Below are 17,274 nucleotides of genomic sequence, written 5' to 3' on the forward strand. Positions count from 1 at the left end.
TTAGTATTAGTATATGTTTGAAAATACTTCTGGTTTCTGATTAACTCAATTATCAAGACATGGACTTGAAGTGCATTTTATTGTGAATAGAGGAAGTAATTTGTTTATTTGTCCAGTAGATGGTGCTGTAATTCCAGTGTGGTGCATTAATTTGGCACATCATGTTTATGGTTATCCATAAATTCATAATTTGGCATGAAGGTCAGAGGCATAGCTTGTTTTTTTTATTTTTTTCATTTAAACCTAAAAATTGAAGGTAGGTATATCGCAATTGTTTTGTTTTTTTATTGTGTTTTTGAAAGTCTTTAATTACAGCCCCAGTGTTACAGTACTACTAAGATGGCAACAGCATTCACTTAGCATTTAGACAGTGCCTGTGTATCTTCTATGTCTGTAATCTCATTGTTGCAGAGGAAATCAAGCTATTCTTCAAAATCTCTGCATAATGAAATTGTTAATAATTGTTAATATGTAAAGAAAGTCAGAGTCAAATGCTCAGAAAAGCCAGAATTATTTGTTTTTATTATTTTTGTTTTTATAGAATTATTATATATTAAATTTAACGTGATCTACCTAAAGGGGCCATTGAAATACTAGCAGGTAATTTTGAGAATCGGATATGGAAGTGTTCAAAGTCACTAAAAGCTACCTCACAGAAAGTTGGTCATGAATATGCTGCCTGATGCATTAGTCATTGTTTTATTATAGTTTTGAGAACACTTTGGCCAAATGTAACGCTGTGCAGTTTTTTAATGTGAAAATTGTTTTTGTGTTTTTTGTGTGTGTTGCTCTTTTTAACATTACGTTTATGTTGTTACTAGAGCATTTTGAACCTATTGAGAGTGAAGACAGCAAGTGGAGCCTACTGCCAGAGGGGGCAGTAGACATGCTGTGTTGGGGAAATGCCTCCTACGGCCAACTTGGATTGGGCGGGATTGATGAAGAGATTGTTGTAGAACCACGAAAATGTGAATTCTTTAATGGGAAGGTGTTGCATGATGTGGGATGTGGAAGGAGACACACAGTCTTTCTGCTTGGAGATGGTACTGTGTATACATGTGGCTGCAATGATCTAGGACAGCTGGGACACGAAAAGGCACGCAAGAAACCAGGTAGAGCAAAAATCTATACATTTTATTCATATACTTATAATTATGTAGAACAAAGACAAATTCAGGTGTGTGGTATCATATCTTTTAACTTCATGCAAATAAGCTCCCATCAGTCAACTTAACATTTGGGTGGAACATTAGTGCCTAAAATGTGAACGATACAAAAACTCTTGAAAGTAAATCAAGTTCAAGACAATTCCAGTCTGTTTAATAGAGCTAAACTTTGATAAGTTTAGAATTGATGATAAGATGTGTAATTAAAGTATTACTTACAATGATTAATATTTAATTTAAATAAGAAGTAAATCTGAAATCAAAATGTACCTTAGTTTCCCCTTGTTGCTTGTCCCTTGTCATATTGAGCATATCATATGAAATATGTGATAAAAGATCGTATATTGTAGTATAGTATAGTATAGTATACTGAATGTATTTTATTGTCAGCTTTGATTATCATAATGCACCAGCAAATGGAGAAAAAAATTAATAAAAGAGAATAAAAATGCTGAGCTTACTCTGAGAGCCTCTCTGATACTGTTTCATGTAAATACTCACAGCCTAAATAAAGTATAGCCATCACTGAATCATATATACAAACAATCTAAAATGATAACAGTAAAACAGTTCAAATTAATTAAGTCACTCCAAACAATTGCAAAGCAACCAGTCACATGAACAACAAGCACATTCAGTCCAATGGCAACAGCAGCTGAGCCCAGCAAAAACACCAAAATAACCATTCAATTTAATTTAATTCATGCTTTGTGTTTACTGGGAATAAATGGCATATGGTTATTCACAGTGAGCCTGATGACCATGACTACCATGTTATTGCAGCAGAGAATAATGTATTTGTGAATAGTATGTATCAGAAATTGGTTGTCGGTTCACCTTGATGGAAGTGCATGGGTGGGAGTGGGACAAATTATTTAGATTTTCTGTGAGAGCGGGCGGGGGCAGGATGAAATCTTGCAGGAGTTGATGTGAGTGGGGCTGAAAAAAACAATCCTGCGCAGACCTCTAATGTGTAGCATGTTCTCTATAAAGGATGCATACTTTTTTTACTGTTTTCACAAAATCAACAAAAATTTTATTTTTAACCATGGCCACCCTGACTTTTGTCTACAACTGTGTCTATGATAATGCTTTGTCATGGTTGTATTAAGTTGTACTAACATACAATCATTTGTTTGTCCTGAATGTTTCTTTTACAGAGCAAGTTGTAGCACTTGATGCTCAGAACATTGTAGCGGTATCTTGTGGTGAGGCCCATACTCTTGCCCTAAATGATAAAGGACATGTGTTTGCATGGGGTCAAGCATCTGATGGACAGCTTGGCATTGGTAGCATAGAGGAATGCATCCGTGTGCCCAGGTGAAGCTACTTCCAAGAAAACACTGACCTTAAAACAGTGATCAATGTCTGACCACAGCTTTTAAGGCCACATTTCATCTTAATTGTAATGCATCAGAAATAAATCCAGCATCAGAAGTAAATTATTAGAAATTCCCAATATTCTTTATGAATGATCTTGTTACATTCCAGCTCTTCAACTGAGCACTTCACTGTGGAAGGTTTATCGATTCAGATTGCAAAATTAGGTGTAGCAAATTGTTTCACAGGAAACAATCCTGTCTTAGTACTGTGCTTAAAATCACTCTTGTGACATTTAACAACATGCTAATGACATTTAACAGCACACTTCAGCCGCCCAACATTTCAGGACAAAATTACACTGGGAAACTGGCAGTTGCAACTATACTGTTCAAATAGAGAATATGAAACTATGGGCATGTATTTAGATTTGGGGTGACTTATTTTATGCTCTTAAACTAAAAGTTTCCAAAATGGGTGCTTTGGAGCCATACAATAGAATAATCCCTTTTGCTTCCCTAAAGAACCTTTTAATGGACACCTCTTTAAAGAATCATTGTACTAAAAGTGTGAAAAAGGTTTTTGAAGTTTAAAAAAAACTTTTACATAATGTAAAAGTTTTGAATCAATTGAAAGATTTTCCTAGAATTGTACATCAATGTTGTGAACCACTTTGGACCTATTTAGAGTCTAAATGTTACCTACTAAGCTCCAGTGCTAAAAAGGAGACAAATGCGGGTCCTGAGTATGTCTTTCCTGTTTGACTTCATTTACTATAATAAGAAACTTATTCCAATTATATGTTTTGCCAAATCAAATGTTTTAAAATACTAATATAAATGAATTACTCCAGAAACATCAAGAGTCTGTCTGAGGTCCATATTGTTCAGGTCACCTGTGGATATCTGCATTCCCTTGCTCTTTCTAGAAGTGAGTATGCTCAGTTACTGTTTTTAGGGTTTTCAGTAGCCTTTAAATGGACATTTCAGACTGCCAATGCTTCAATTTCTGATGTATAGCATTATCATAATGTTTTTTCCCTGACCAGGAGGTCAGATCTTTTCCTGGGGACAAAATAAATATGGGCAGCTAGGACTGGGATTAGAGGGACCTGGTGTCTCAACCCCACAAGTCATCCAGTCTTTACTGGGCATCCCATTTGTCCAAATTTCTGCAGGTGGTGCCCATAGCTTTGGGCTCACTCCATCAGGAGCCATTTTCGGCTGGGGGCGAAACAAGTTTGGGCAGCTGGGCTTAAATGATAACAAAGGTAAGTTAGTCCGTTTATTTAATAGAATTATAATGATCACTAATCTTGGCAGCTCTAAACATTTGGTTCATGTTTTGGTGTAGATCGATGTTTTCCTTCCTTGCTGAAGACACTCAGGTCTCAAAGGGTTGTTTACATATGTTGTGGGGAGGATCACACTGCAGCACTAACAAAGGTAAACATCAGTACTAATGTTTGAATAACTCAGTAAATGTTATTTGACAATAGTGATGAAACTGTAGCAAAATATTTGGAAAGTATTTTTAAAAGGCACAGAAACACTCCAAATGCCTATTAAAAATATCATCAGTCATTATTAACATTAAAAAATTTGGGGTTTGTAGGTACATAACACCATGATTATGACAAGTTGTATGAAGTAAATCTTAATTAAGACTTAACTGGTTTGATGGATGTTGATCAGTAGAACGAGGATGCTGACAGACTAAAATGACAACAAAGAATATAAATAGAAATAAATGTCATACCAATATCAGATTTATCAAAATGATTGATTTTATGCTGCCATTGAATCAGCTAATTAATGTTGTAATATCAGTTACCTTAGTTTTGAAATTCTTTGTGAAACCTTCATTTGACACCCACTTCTTAAATGCCTGTATCTTGCAGGGATGTACTGTAGCCTTAGTTGGAGTGAGTGTGACATGAATTTTTGTCATGTACAACATATTCAGTAAGTAGAAAGAAAGCAAGATGTTCCATTACTGTTATGATCATCAAAGTTTGAATACCACCCAGCTTTTTTATTTTCAATTTTACTAGGTTAGTATCTGTTATGGCCTTTAAAGTCTGTCAGTTCAAGCATGACTCATAATGACCCCTGAGATGCCCCTATAGTTGTGTGTAAAAGTTTAGGGGTCCTGGTCTAAATGCTTTATCATTTTCAAGTGAAAATCAGTTAACACAATCTACAGAAAACACACTTCTGCACATTTTAATGCACACTGTTTGTTTAACTTAATGTATTGTACAAATAAAAAATACGTTCCATCCTGAAAGCGGCTGCATAACTAACCACTTCTTTCATAGGAACCTTTCTTGTTGGGCAGCATTTTAATCGGAAAGGAACCTTATGAATCTGCTTTGTTTTTAACACACAAAGGATATAAACTAAATGCATTTTATGTTGTGCATTCTCATCTGATTTATGAGCTCTCCGTCTGAAATGTACCTGTCAACACTCACATAACACTGATATGACTGTGATGAGCATTACAAGACAAGCAGAGCAGGCAAGATAAGCAGTTTTCAAGATAAGGTATTTATGTTTAAAAACCATTTTATTTCTGAACTTCTACATCATCCAGTAGGTTGCAGTATTTTCATCGTTCAGGGAGTGTTTTCCCCCCATCTTCGCTCAGCAAGTGAACTGCTTTCAGCCATTCAGAGCAATTTTCCCGCTCCTCTTCCTCAGCTCCTTCAGCCAGGGTCTCTTTTCTGTAATATTATGTAATGATCTGTTACTGAGGACAAAAAAAAATATCACTGAATATAGAATCAAATTGATAATTATTTACATACAAAAAGTACTACTAAACAGTCAACAGCCCATATTTTAAACTGAACTCTAGCCCACTAGCTAAGCTAACTAATTTCACCTAACGAGTTACAAACTCAGCCTGTCAGGTTGTGTTAAACAACCAAACTGCCAAAATTTCCCCACAGGAACATTTTCTAGAGGTCTACAAACACACATATTAAATACTGTACACATACACAACAGCCTATCAAAACAGTAAAGACACATGTCAAGAAATAACGTTCATTTGTAGACTCCTTGGTAGGCAAAAAACGTACGCTTCATCCGCCATGTTTATCAAACTGAAGCGATGGAACTCTTGGCCAGTGAACAGCATTGTGAGATTGCCTTGGTTAAGACAGACACGTTCAATACTGCTCAGATTTGGTCAAAATAGAACAGCTGCCTTATGCTGCCTTCTAAATGGGACAGTATTCGTCTCGGGAGTATGCAAATGCTGTCTTAAAATGCTGCCTATTTAAACAGCTGCCTCCTCATTGGAACACACCAAAAATATTGGGTATACAAAAGTTACATCACGTTTTATATTGCTTTAGTTAATTTTGCAGAAAAATGTAGAAATTTTGCAGAATATAAGTAAGGTTTATTTCTTGTAGCTGATGCTTTCATTTATTTTCACTTGGAAAATCAATAAAGCTTCAATAAAAACATGACAAATGTGACCAATTTAGTCATATCAAGAATACAGATCATCAGCTGCAGCCTTTTTTAGTCGTTGTCAGTTTGCATTTATATTGGAATGCACCAGTGAATTTCTGCGGCAATATTGAGAATCAGACATTAGCATTGAATTGTGCCTGACACTGGTACCTATAACTAGTTGTTTTACTTTTTTGCTTTTTAAAAACGTTTCACCTTAAATTAAGTGCCCTGAGGAGAACAGCCTTTAAAACTCTAAAGATGGCTTGATTACATTTGTACAATTATGACATAATTCAGAAGTGCAAGTTATTGTAAGTATTTGCATACTTAGCAGATATTACCAGGGTAAATTAAAACATAACATTAGGTGAATTGCTGTATTTTTTGAGCATGTGTGTGAAGGGCCCTGTGCCTCAGAAGTTCTGAATTATTTTGAAATGCTACATTTGATGAACTTTCTACTTGAATTTATTACATACCTCTAATCCACTTTATTTTGGTTGTTCACTGCTTTAGGAAGGAGGTGTATTCACATTTGGAGCTGGAGGATATGGCCAACTTGGACACAATACCACAAACCATGAGGTTAACCCCCGGAAGGTTTTTGAACTCATGGGGAATGTAGTTACTCAAATTGCGTGTGGTAGGTAGGTATAAAACTTATTGACCGATAGTTGCCACTTAGACCCAATCTGATTTCTTATTTTTACCCCTACCCTTTGTTGATGAGTATCACCTTGTGCCTTGGAACCAAGTTACAAGGGGTAGTGGTTGAAATCTTTCCTTATAAAATGGGACAATCCTCAAATAAAAAAAGAACATCACTTCATTAACATTAAACTTGCAGTTCTCTGTAGACAGTTCATCTTGTTATGCTTGTTATGCCATGCTTGTTATGAAGCAAATGTGCACAATACATTGAAGCAACATTTAAACTAAGATAATATAATGTTTATCAGATTTTTTTGCTGAGAAAATAGTTACACTCCGTTTGGAACATGCCTCCAAAAAAGCTGTTTGGAGCTCTTTATCAACAAAAACTGTGACACCCAGTCACAAAAAGCATGAATGCGCAGAAGAGGGATAAGGGTAAAGGGTGAAATGGGTTTGTGCCTTACTGCATTTTAGTAACTTTTTAAAAAAGTGTTTTAAAGCCTTAAGAAACCTGTTAACTTCCATATAAGAATCAAGACAAAAATATACATATTTTGCTTTCAAGCAGAGGTATGAGAAGGTACAGTTAATGGAAAGTAAATACAGAATACAGATTAGTTTGATGCTATAGCATTAAAATTTCATAGACACAGTAATAGAGGTTAATATTATTTCTATGGCTGTATTCTGGGTGCACAAAATGCAGTGAGACATACATTAATGTGCAGAAGAGATTCCCCTTACAATGGTTTAGTTTCCAGTCCAAATGGCAGACATGATTGTGCCACTATAGAGCAAGATTTTAAGTTTTGGCCCATATGTCCTGAACCAGGAGGCAATGTTTAAAATTCATTTACATTTACATTTACATTTTTGGCATTTTGCTGACGCTCTTCTCCAGAGCGACTTACAATTTGAAAATTTTTTACACAGGTAGGCCAAGGTGGTGTTAGGAGTCTTGCCCAAGGACTCTTATTGGTATAGTGTAGGGTGCTTGCCCTGGTGGGGATTGAACCCCAGTCTACAGCGTAGAAGGCAAAGGTGGTAACCACTACACTAACCAACCAAATTCCTCCTCATCATCATCATCATCACCGTTAACTGCTTAGTCCAGATAGGGCTGCAGTAGCAGTTGGAAGAGCAAAGAATCCCAGATGACCCTATCTCCTGCAACATCCTCCAGCTCATTCCCAGAGAGCCCAAGCCGCTCCCATGCCAACTTGGAGATATAATCCCTCCAGCGGGCCCTAGGACAACCCGGGATCTTGTCCCTGTAGGCCGTGCCTGGTTACACCCCCACCGGGAGGCGTCAAGGGGCATCCATATCAGATGCCCGAACCACCTCAGCTGCCACCTTTCAATGTGGAAAAGTAGCAGCTCTACTCTGAGCTCCTCCTGGGTTACTGAGCTCCTCACCCTATTATGAGTGTGGCCTGCCACCCTGTGAAGAATGCTCATTTCCACCGCTTGTATTCGTGAAATCATTCTTTCGATCATTACCCATTACACAGCTCATGACCATAGGTGAGGGTCGGGATGTAGACCGACCGGTACACAATCCTCTTCACCGCTATGATCTGGTACAGAGAACGCGTTATAGATGCTGCCTGTCCCAGCCTCTGGCCGATCTCGCAATCCCTCTTCCCATCACTCATGAACAAGACCCCGAGATACTTAAACTCCTCCACCTAGGGCAAGTACTTTCCCCTTACCTGGAGTGGGCACGCCTTTTCCGGGCTAAGACCATGGACTCGGGCTTGGAGGTGCTGTTTATCACATTCAACCACTTCACACTCGGCTGCAAACTGCTCCAGTGAGCACGGGAGGCATCCATGCGATCCAGCCAAAAGAACGTTATCTGCAAATAGAAGAGACACCACCCTTCGGCCTCCACACATAATGCCCTGCTGACCCCAGCCACGCCTTGGCACCCAGTCCATGAATATCACAAACAAGAGTGGTAGTCCACTAAACACATGTAGACTGGGTTGGCAAACTCCCATGCCCCCTCAGCAATCTGTGAGAGGCTGAAAAGCTGGTCCATTGTTCCATGGCCGGGACGGAATCTACATTGTTCCTCCTCAATCTGAGGTTCAACTATCGATCGAAGGCTCCTTTTCAGCACCTTGCATGAATTTTCCCAGGGAGGCTGAGCAGTGTGATATGCCGATAGTTGGCACACACTCTCTGGTCCCCTTTCTTAAAAATAGGGACCACCACCTCGGCCTGCCAGTCCAAGGGTACTGTTCCCAAGGTCCATGCAATGTTGCAGAGGCATGTCAGCCATGACAGCCCCACAATATCCAGAGCTTTAAGCATCTCCGGGCGAATCTCATCCATACACCCCCAGTGCCTTGCCACCTCAGTGACCACCACCAGGAAAATGGAGCCTGACACTCCAGAAGCCTCTGGCCCTGACTCCCGTAAGGTAGGCATGTCTCCTGAATTAAGGAGTTCCTCAAAGTGATCCTTCCACTGACCGACAATATCCTCATTTGAAGTCAGAGTTTCTCCATCCCTGCTGAATACAGCTTGGGCAAAGCCACCCCGACTGCTCCTGAGTTGTCGGACAGTTGTCCAGAACCTCTTTGAGGCCGACTGAAAGTCTTTTTCCAAGGCCTCATCAAACTCCTCCCATGCCCTGGATTTTGCTTCTGCCACCATTTTTGCGGCCTCTTTTTGCCAGTCTGTACCTGTCTGCTGAGTCGAGAGTCCTTCGGGCCATCCAGTCCCTAAAGGCCTCTTTCTTCAGCTTGATGGCCTCACCACCAGTGTCTACCAGGAGGTTCTTGGGTTACCGTCCTGACAGGCATCAACAAGCTTTTGGCCACAGCTACACCTGGCAGCTTCCACAATGGTGATTTTAAACAGGGTCCAATACAGACTCAATGTCTCCTACCTCCTCCAGGACATGAGAAAAGCTCTCCCAGAGGTGGGAGTTGAAATCATTCTGACCAGGGGCCTCTGACAGTCGTTCCCAGTACACCCTCACTATATGCTTGGGCCTACCAGATCTGACCATCAGTTTTTCCTGCCATCTCATTCAACTCACCACCAGATGGTGATCAGTTGACAGCTCAGCACCTCTCTTCACCCGAATGTCCAGAACATATGGTCCCAAGTCAGATGAAACGACAACGATGTTGATTATTGTCCTTTGATCCAAGGAGCTCTGGTACCGTGTACACTTATGAATATCCTTGTGTTCGAACTTGGTGTTCGTTATGGACAATCTATGCCTAGCGCAGAAGTCCAATAACAAGTCACCATCGAGTTTAGAGCAGGCAGGCCATTCTTCCCAATCATGCCTCTCCAGGTCTCCCAGTCATTGCCTACATGAGCATTGAAGTCTCCCAGTAAGACTATGGAGTCTGTAGACGGGGCCCTTTCCAGAACCCTGCCCACTCGCTCCAAGAAGGCTGATTTCTCCGACCTGTTGTTTGGTGCATAAGCGCACAACAGTCAGTTTTCCTCTCTGCGATTTTAATTTGCATTGAGGTGACACTCTCATCCAGTGAGACTCCAACTGCCAGCTGGGGACTCGCGAGTATCCCCACACCCGCCTGGCGCCTCTCACCCTGTACAACCCCTGAGTAGGAGAGGGACCAACCCTTATCCAGGAGTTTGGTTTCAGAGCCAACACTGTGGGTGGAGGTGAGCCCAACAATATCTAGTTGGTACCTCTCAACCTCCTGCACAAGCTCAGGCTCCTTTCTCTCCCAATGAGGTCACATTCCATGTTCCAAGAGCCAGTTTCTGCCACAGAGGTCTAGGCCACCAAGGGCCTTCCTGCCATCTCCCACTGCTTATACAGCACTGCACCACTCCCCCATGCTAGACCTTGCGGGTGGTGGGCCCACATGGTCTCCCCATGTTGCCACTTTGGGCTAAGCCTGGCCGGGTTACGTGGGCTGCCTGGCCACCAGGCGCTCGCCGAGGGACGCTACCCCCAGGCCTGGCTCCAGGGGTAGGTCCTGGTGACCCTCTCCCGGGCAGGGTGCTTCATTTGCAACTTGGAAATATTATGCAGAACACTGGATTTGTATTGCATTCTATGAAATGGCAGTATAAACAAAAAATGGTCCAAAAGCGTACCTTCACTTTAAACTTTGAAAATACATTTATTTTTGTAAATTACACAGGAAGTCAGGGAAGCATCTGTCTTCTGGAAAAACAAATTGGTCCAAATCATGCATTCCACAGAGTCTGACAGTTGGGCAAATAAGTTTATTTCAAATTACCTCTAAATATTTCCTTAAACAATCTGTGGCATCGGAGAAATAGTTATTAAAATCACAGTGTGGCTGCAAGATTTGAATAAATGAGTGTGACTTGTATTTGTAGTCCATTAAGGCAGAATAAACCATCAATGATTGTCTGTTTATAACAAAATTTGAACATATGTTTAAGATGACAAACTGAGGGTGTATTATGAATTAAATAATCACAATTTAAAGTTAGGAACTAGTTCCTAAAGTGGTACTTGGTTCCGTACTGCTTGACCAGACTTTACAAGTTGTTTTAAGAACAAGATTGAGAGCATTTCTCCTGAATTAATTCATTTAAAAAAGGAGTAGTATGGAGAGAAAAAAAAACATTTCAAATTTGAACAATTTGCTGGCAAACAGCAGAGTCTTTTAAAAAACTTGTATTTGCAAAATATTTAGGCTCTGTGAAATGCTTATCTTGTAAAATGGTATTTGCCAAAAGATAAAAAGAGTAAAAGTTTTGACTAATGGTATATTTCAAAATTGAAATATACTGCCTTCACATGCATATGAACTTAAGTGACATCCCATTCTTAATCCATGAAGTTTAATATGATGTCGGCCCACCCTTTCCAGCTATTACAGCTTTAACTCTTCTGGGAGGGCTTTCCACAAGGGTTAGGAGTGTGTTCATGGCAATTTTTGACCATTCTTCCAGAAGCGCATTTGTGAGGTCAGACACTGATGTTGGACGAGAAGGACTTGGCTTGCAGTCTCCGCTCTTGTTCATCGCAAAGGTGTTCTATTGGGTTGAAGTCATGACTCTGTGCAGGCCAGTCAAGTTCTTCCGCACCAAACTTACTCATCCATGTCTTTATGACCTTGCTTTGTGCATTTGTGCGCAGTCATGTTGGAACAGGAAGGGTCCATCCCCGTACTGTTCCCACAAAGTTGGGAGCATGAAATTTTTCATAATCTCTTGTTCTGCTGAAGCATTAAGAGTTCCTTTTACTCAAACTAAGAGGCCAAGCCCAACTCCTGAAAAACACACCATAATCCCCTCACAACCAAACCGTACACTTGACACAATTCAGTCAGACAAGTACCGTTCTCCTGGCAGCCGCCAAACCCAGACTCGTCAGATGGAGAAACGTGATTCGTCACTCCAGAAAACATGTCTCCACTTCTCTAGAGTCCAGTGGCGGAGCTTTACACCACTGCATTTGACACTTTGCCTTGCGCTTGGTGATGTAAGGCGTGGATGCAGCTGCTCGGCAACCCATTCCATGAAGCTCTCTATGCCTTGTTCTTGAGCTAATCTGAAGGCCACAGTTTGGAGGTCTGTAGTGATTGATCGGCAGAAAGATGGTGACCTCTGCGCAATATGTGCTTCAGCATCCACTGACCCCCTCTGTCATTTTACGTGGCCTACCCCTTAGTGGCTGAGTTGCTGTCGTTCCCAATCACTTACCCGTTGTTATAATACCACTGACAGTTGACTGTGGAATCTTTAGTAGCAATGAAATTTTATGACTGGACTTGTTGCACAGGTGGCATCCTATCACGGTACCATGCTGAAATTCACTGAGCTCCTGAGAGCGACCCATTCTTTCACAGATGTTTGAAGAAGCAGTCTGAATGCCTAGGTGCTCGGTTTTATACCCCTGTGGCCATGGGGATGATTGGAACACCTAAATTTGGTGATTTGGATGAGTGAATGAATACTTTTGGCAGTATAGTGCACATGTTCATAGTATTATGGCTCATTAAGATGTGCAATTTCAAACCATTTTAGGGTCTTAATTTTTTCTGTCCAAATTAAAATAATATTTTAGCTTGTTGGCAGGGCATTGAGCTTTGCAAGAGACAAATTAAGCTGATTCAAGCCAATTTTCATAAGTTTCCTCTGCTGATTATTGTGATGTATATAGCAAATTTGGTGAGGATCTGAGAATCACTGACTGTTTCATGGTCCCTTGTGTCAGAATAAGCCAGGCCAAACTGATTGATTCATATCTTGCAAGGGATATATACGAAAAAACTCTTTTCATATGCTGATGATTTACAGGAAAACAATAGACCTTTTTTAAAACTTGTATTTGCAAAATTTCAAGGCTCGGTGGAAAACAAAACACAATTTTCTTTTGTGCCACAAAATAAATATGGTACAGCTGTTGATCTCATTGCATGTGCTTGAGTCACAAGAGAGTGTTGTATGTTTTGTTAGAATTTTTGTCACAATCAGAGAAAAATTATGGATTAGTAGGAATCTACAGACTCTACTGTTTAAAGATCAAATTTGAAACAATGTAAATAAAATCTACAGACTAGTTGGAAAAGCTACCTACCATACCCTTTTGCCTAGAAGGTGCATTCTTGGCATAAAGGAGCTAAATGAAAGTAAATCAGAATGGTCTTCATATGTTATGATTATTGATCAGAACAAAGAGGTTCACTGAGTTTTGTTCAGATTGACCTTTTGACCTTTATTATGCATTATAAGGTGTAGTCTATGAAATTAATTAGTCAAAACACTAGACAAAGAGTGACCCTAAAAAGAAAAATCAAAAAGGGTTCTGTGCACCTACAGTGTTTGGATCCCTAAAAATATCTTTTTGGGTTTTTTTTTCCCCTGACACAAAAATGATAACATTTAACTGGAAACTAAATAAAAGAAAGGGTGTAGTTAATGGTAGTGTTATTATTACTTATTAATTAGTTGTAATAAACTTCAGGTATTTTTTTTAGAGTTCTATTTTAATTATATCATAATTACAAAATACAGTAATTCCATATTTTTGTTAATTTGCAAGGCAGCACACCTTAGCGTTTATCCCATCCTCTGGAAAGATTGATTCTTTTGGGCTTGGTGGAAATGGTCAACTCGGCACACGGTCCACCTGCAACAGAAAGAGCCCTGCTCCTGTGAAAGGCCCATGGAAAGCTCACAATGACCCCACACCAGTAGAGGCAGGTCAGTACACTTACTGATCACATGCATTTGACGATTTGCATCTGTTTAATTAAAAGCTTTAAACAGAACTTTGTTTGACTGCATTATAAAAGGGGAACCTATTATGGTTTAATGGTTTTCTCTTTCCTAAAGCTATAGCTTTTTATGCATGTAAACAGTCTACCAAGTCACAGAGGAATTAACTCTCTCCCACAGAAACTACTTTCCTTAGCTGCCTGAAATGCCTCACTGGAATTCCAGCATTAATGTTAAAAGGCAGACACTTTGAGTCCAGTTGGCCTGATGGTGCCACTATAAGGCAACATTTTAAGTTTTGGCCAATGTCCTGAACCGTGAGGCAAACTAAAATGGTTGAATTAATGCTGTTGTAAGAGTACCTAGAGTGGGGTAGGGGCAGAATTTGTAGCAGGATGCTGCTGTAGTGGTGGACCAGTCAGAACAGAGTGACCAGTCAGAGCACACTGGGCTTATCGGGAGAGGAGCTTAAAGAACAGGAGCTCGAAAAGAGCATTTCAGAGGGTGAATGAGGTGTGCAATATGAGAAAATGAATGTGTTTTTTTGTAAATCTATTCTAGTAGACCCCAAAGACTAAAATTTTGAGCATAATTTGTCCCCTTTTAACAGTTGCTTTAGTGCAGTGGTTCTCAGTCCTGGTCCTGGAGGCCCCCTGCTCTGCACATTGTATTCCAGCCCTTAACATGCCTGATCCAGCTAATCGGAACCCCTTCTTGAGTTGAAGTGTTTATTACAGCAGAAAAACACTGAAAGGCACTTGATCGGAAGCTTCCAGGTTCGAGGTTGAGAACCACTCAGGTTATTTTTGTACCAAACTGTAGGGCAAAACACATTCAAGAGTTTGCATAAAAAGTAAACATATGTACTTATTTTTACTGTTTCATCATTGGATTTATACATTTTTTCTTCATTTTTTTCTAAATTGTCTGTTTAAGAGACTGACCAGCACTACTGTGTGAAGAGGATTTATGCTGGAGGAGACCAGAGTTTCGCTCACTGTCAGTGCCCTCAGGTATTCATATATGTTCTCTAAGGTCTATTCTAAGTTTATTAGAAACATTTTCTTAGTTTTTGTATCTGTTCTCGACTGCTAATGCCTAATAATATAACATTTAATAATTTACGATGGGCCTAAGTTTGCAGTGGAACTAACTACAAAATGACCACAACTTTGTTTTGTTATGAGTGCAGAACTTTTGAATATATGTACACTCTGTCACAGAATGCCAGTGCTGCCACCTTTTACAGAGAGGGTTCATTGAGTGCCGAAGTGAGTGATGCATAAAAATTGACCTATCCCTTGCATCACTCAGTACGGAGTTTAAAACTTTAAAATGTAAAATGTTGGAAGCAACATCAGCACAAGAACCGTGCTCAGGAGCATTATGAAATCAGGCGTGTTTAATGAGACAGTGTGCTGAAGTCTGCAGTGCTTTGGCCCGTGACGACTATTGCATACAATGCTGTTGCATACAAAGAGATTTTAGACTATCCAGGCTTCCAGTTTTGTGGCAGCAGTTTGGGAAAAGGAATTTCATAGCATGGGTTCCCATGGCTGAGCAGCTGCATACCAGCCTTACATTACCAAGCACAATGGCATGCATTGGATGGAGTAGTGGAAAGCACAGTGGAAATATATTTTGTGGAGTGACGAGTGACACTTCTCTATCTGGCAGTCTAAGGACAAGTCTGGATTTGGCAAATGCCAGAAGAATGTTACTTGCCTGACTGCACTGTGCCAACTGTCTTGGGGTTGTTTTTCAAAGGTTGGCTTAGACCCCTGAGTTCCAGTGAAGATAAATCTTAATGCTTCAGCACACCAAGACATTTTGGACAATTGTATGCTACCAACTTTGTGGGAACAGTTTTATGAAAGGCCCTCAAATAACACTCAAATAACACATCCTAGATCTGAATGAATGAAATATTCTCATTGAATACTTTGTTCTGTTCAAAGTTGAATGTGCCGACAACAAAATCACACAAAAATCATCAATGGAAATCAAATTTATTAACCAATGGAGGCCTGGATTTGGAGTCACACACAAAATTAAAGTGGAAAAACACACTACAGGCTGATCCAACTTTGATGTAATGTCCTTAAAACAGGTCAAAATGAGGCTCAGTATGGTGTGTGTCCTCCACGTGCCTGTATGACCTCCCTACAATGCCTTGGCATGCTCCTGATGAGGTGACGGATGGTCTCCTGAGGGATCTCCTCCCAGACCTGGACTAAAGCATCCATCAACTCCTGGACAGTCTGTGGTGCAACGTGGCATTGGTGGATGGAGCGAGACATGATGTCCCAGATGTGCTCAATCGGATTCAGGTCTGGGGAACGGGTGGGCCAATCCATAGCTTCAATGCCTTCATCTTGCAGGAACTGCTGACACACTCCAGCCACATGAGGTCTAGCACTGTCCTGCATTAGGAGGAACCCAGGGCCAACCGCACCAGCATATGGTCTCACAAGGGGTCTGAGGATCTCATCTCCCACCTAAAGGCAGTCAGGCTACCTCTGGCGAGGACATGGAGGGCTGTGCAGCCCTCCAAAGAAATGCCACCCCACACCATTACTGACCCACTGCCAAACTGGTCATGCTGAAGGATGTTGCAGGCAGCAGATCGCTCTCCACGGCATCTCCAGACTCTGTCACATCTGTCACATGTGCTCTGTGTGAACCTGCTTTCATCTGTGAAGAGCACAGGGCACCAGTGGCGAATTTGCCAATCCTGGTGTTCTCTGGCAAATGCCAAGCGTCCTGCACGGTGTTGGGCTGTGAGCACAACCCCCATCTGTGGACGTCCGGCCCTTATACCATCCTCATGGAGTTGGTTTCTAACCGTTTGTGCAGACACAGGTCATTTTGGAGGGCTCTGGAGGTCATTTTGCAGGGCTCTGGCAGTGCTCCTCTTGTTCCTCCTTGCACAAAGGCGGTGGTAGTGGTCCTGCTGCCTTGTTGTTGCCCTCCTACGGCCTCCTCCACGTCTCCTGGTGTACTGGAGAGGTGGTCTGTGGTCCCCACCTGCAGAACCACTCCTTTATTGAGTGTGTCTTGCTAATTGCCAATGATTTCCACCTGTTGTCTATTCCATTTGCACAACAGCATGTGGAATTGATTGTCAGTCAGTGTTGCTTCCTAAGTGGACAGTTTGATTTCGCAGAAGTTTGATTTACTTGGAGTTATATTGTGTTGTTTAAGTGTTCCCTTTATTTTTTGAGCAGTGTATATATTACACAGACACACACACACACACACACGTCATGTGTCATGTCACTCGTTAGAGTTACAAGGTTCCAGGTCTGCCTGTCAGTGTTCAAACCAAACACCACACAATGCATCAACTCACTCTGCTTTCCCAGAAGGAACCCTCTTCTGAAACTGACGCTAAAGAAAGCCCACAAACAGTTTGCTGAAGACAAGCAGTCCAAGAACATGTCCTGTGGTCTGATGAGACCAAG

At 40.8% G+C, this 17,274-nt stretch overlaps 1 protein-coding gene across 7 annotated transcripts in view; it reads left to right on the top strand.

Annotated features, from left to right (window-relative positions):
• Positions 1-17,274, top strand: part of herc4 (HECT and RLD domain containing E3 ubiquitin protein ligase 4) — a 67,230-nt gene that overhangs the window by 13,070 nt on the left and 36,886 nt on the right. For 5 of the 7 annotated variants that reach the window (XR_005130280.1, XM_017722813.2, XM_017722814.2 and 2 more), the window contains exons 2-9: positions 822-1,112; positions 2,327-2,486; positions 3,340-3,416; positions 3,535-3,756; positions 3,840-3,931; positions 6,476-6,606; positions 13,635-13,795; positions 14,747-14,823. Coding sequence is in view for 6 of the 7 variants with exons in the window: in XM_017722813.2 (XP_017578302.1) it covers positions 887-1,112; positions 2,327-2,486; positions 3,340-3,416; positions 3,535-3,756; positions 3,840-3,931; positions 6,476-6,606; positions 13,635-13,795; positions 14,747-14,823 (1,146 nt within the window). In the remaining variant the exon portion in view is untranslated. Of the gene's footprint in view, positions 1-821; positions 1,113-2,326; positions 2,487-3,339; positions 3,417-3,534; positions 3,757-3,839; positions 3,932-6,475; positions 6,607-13,634; positions 13,796-14,746; positions 14,824-15,920; positions 15,975-17,274 lie in introns of those variants that run through there. The other 2 variants (XM_037538357.1, XM_017722815.2) reach the window with 2 other exon arrangements.

The sequence above is a fragment of the Pygocentrus nattereri genome, chromosome 5 (assembly GCF_015220715.1).
Source record: "Pygocentrus nattereri isolate fPygNat1 chromosome 5, fPygNat1.pri, whole genome shotgun sequence".
Classification (NCBI taxonomy): Eukaryota; Metazoa; Chordata; class Actinopteri; order Characiformes; family Serrasalmidae; genus Pygocentrus; species Pygocentrus nattereri.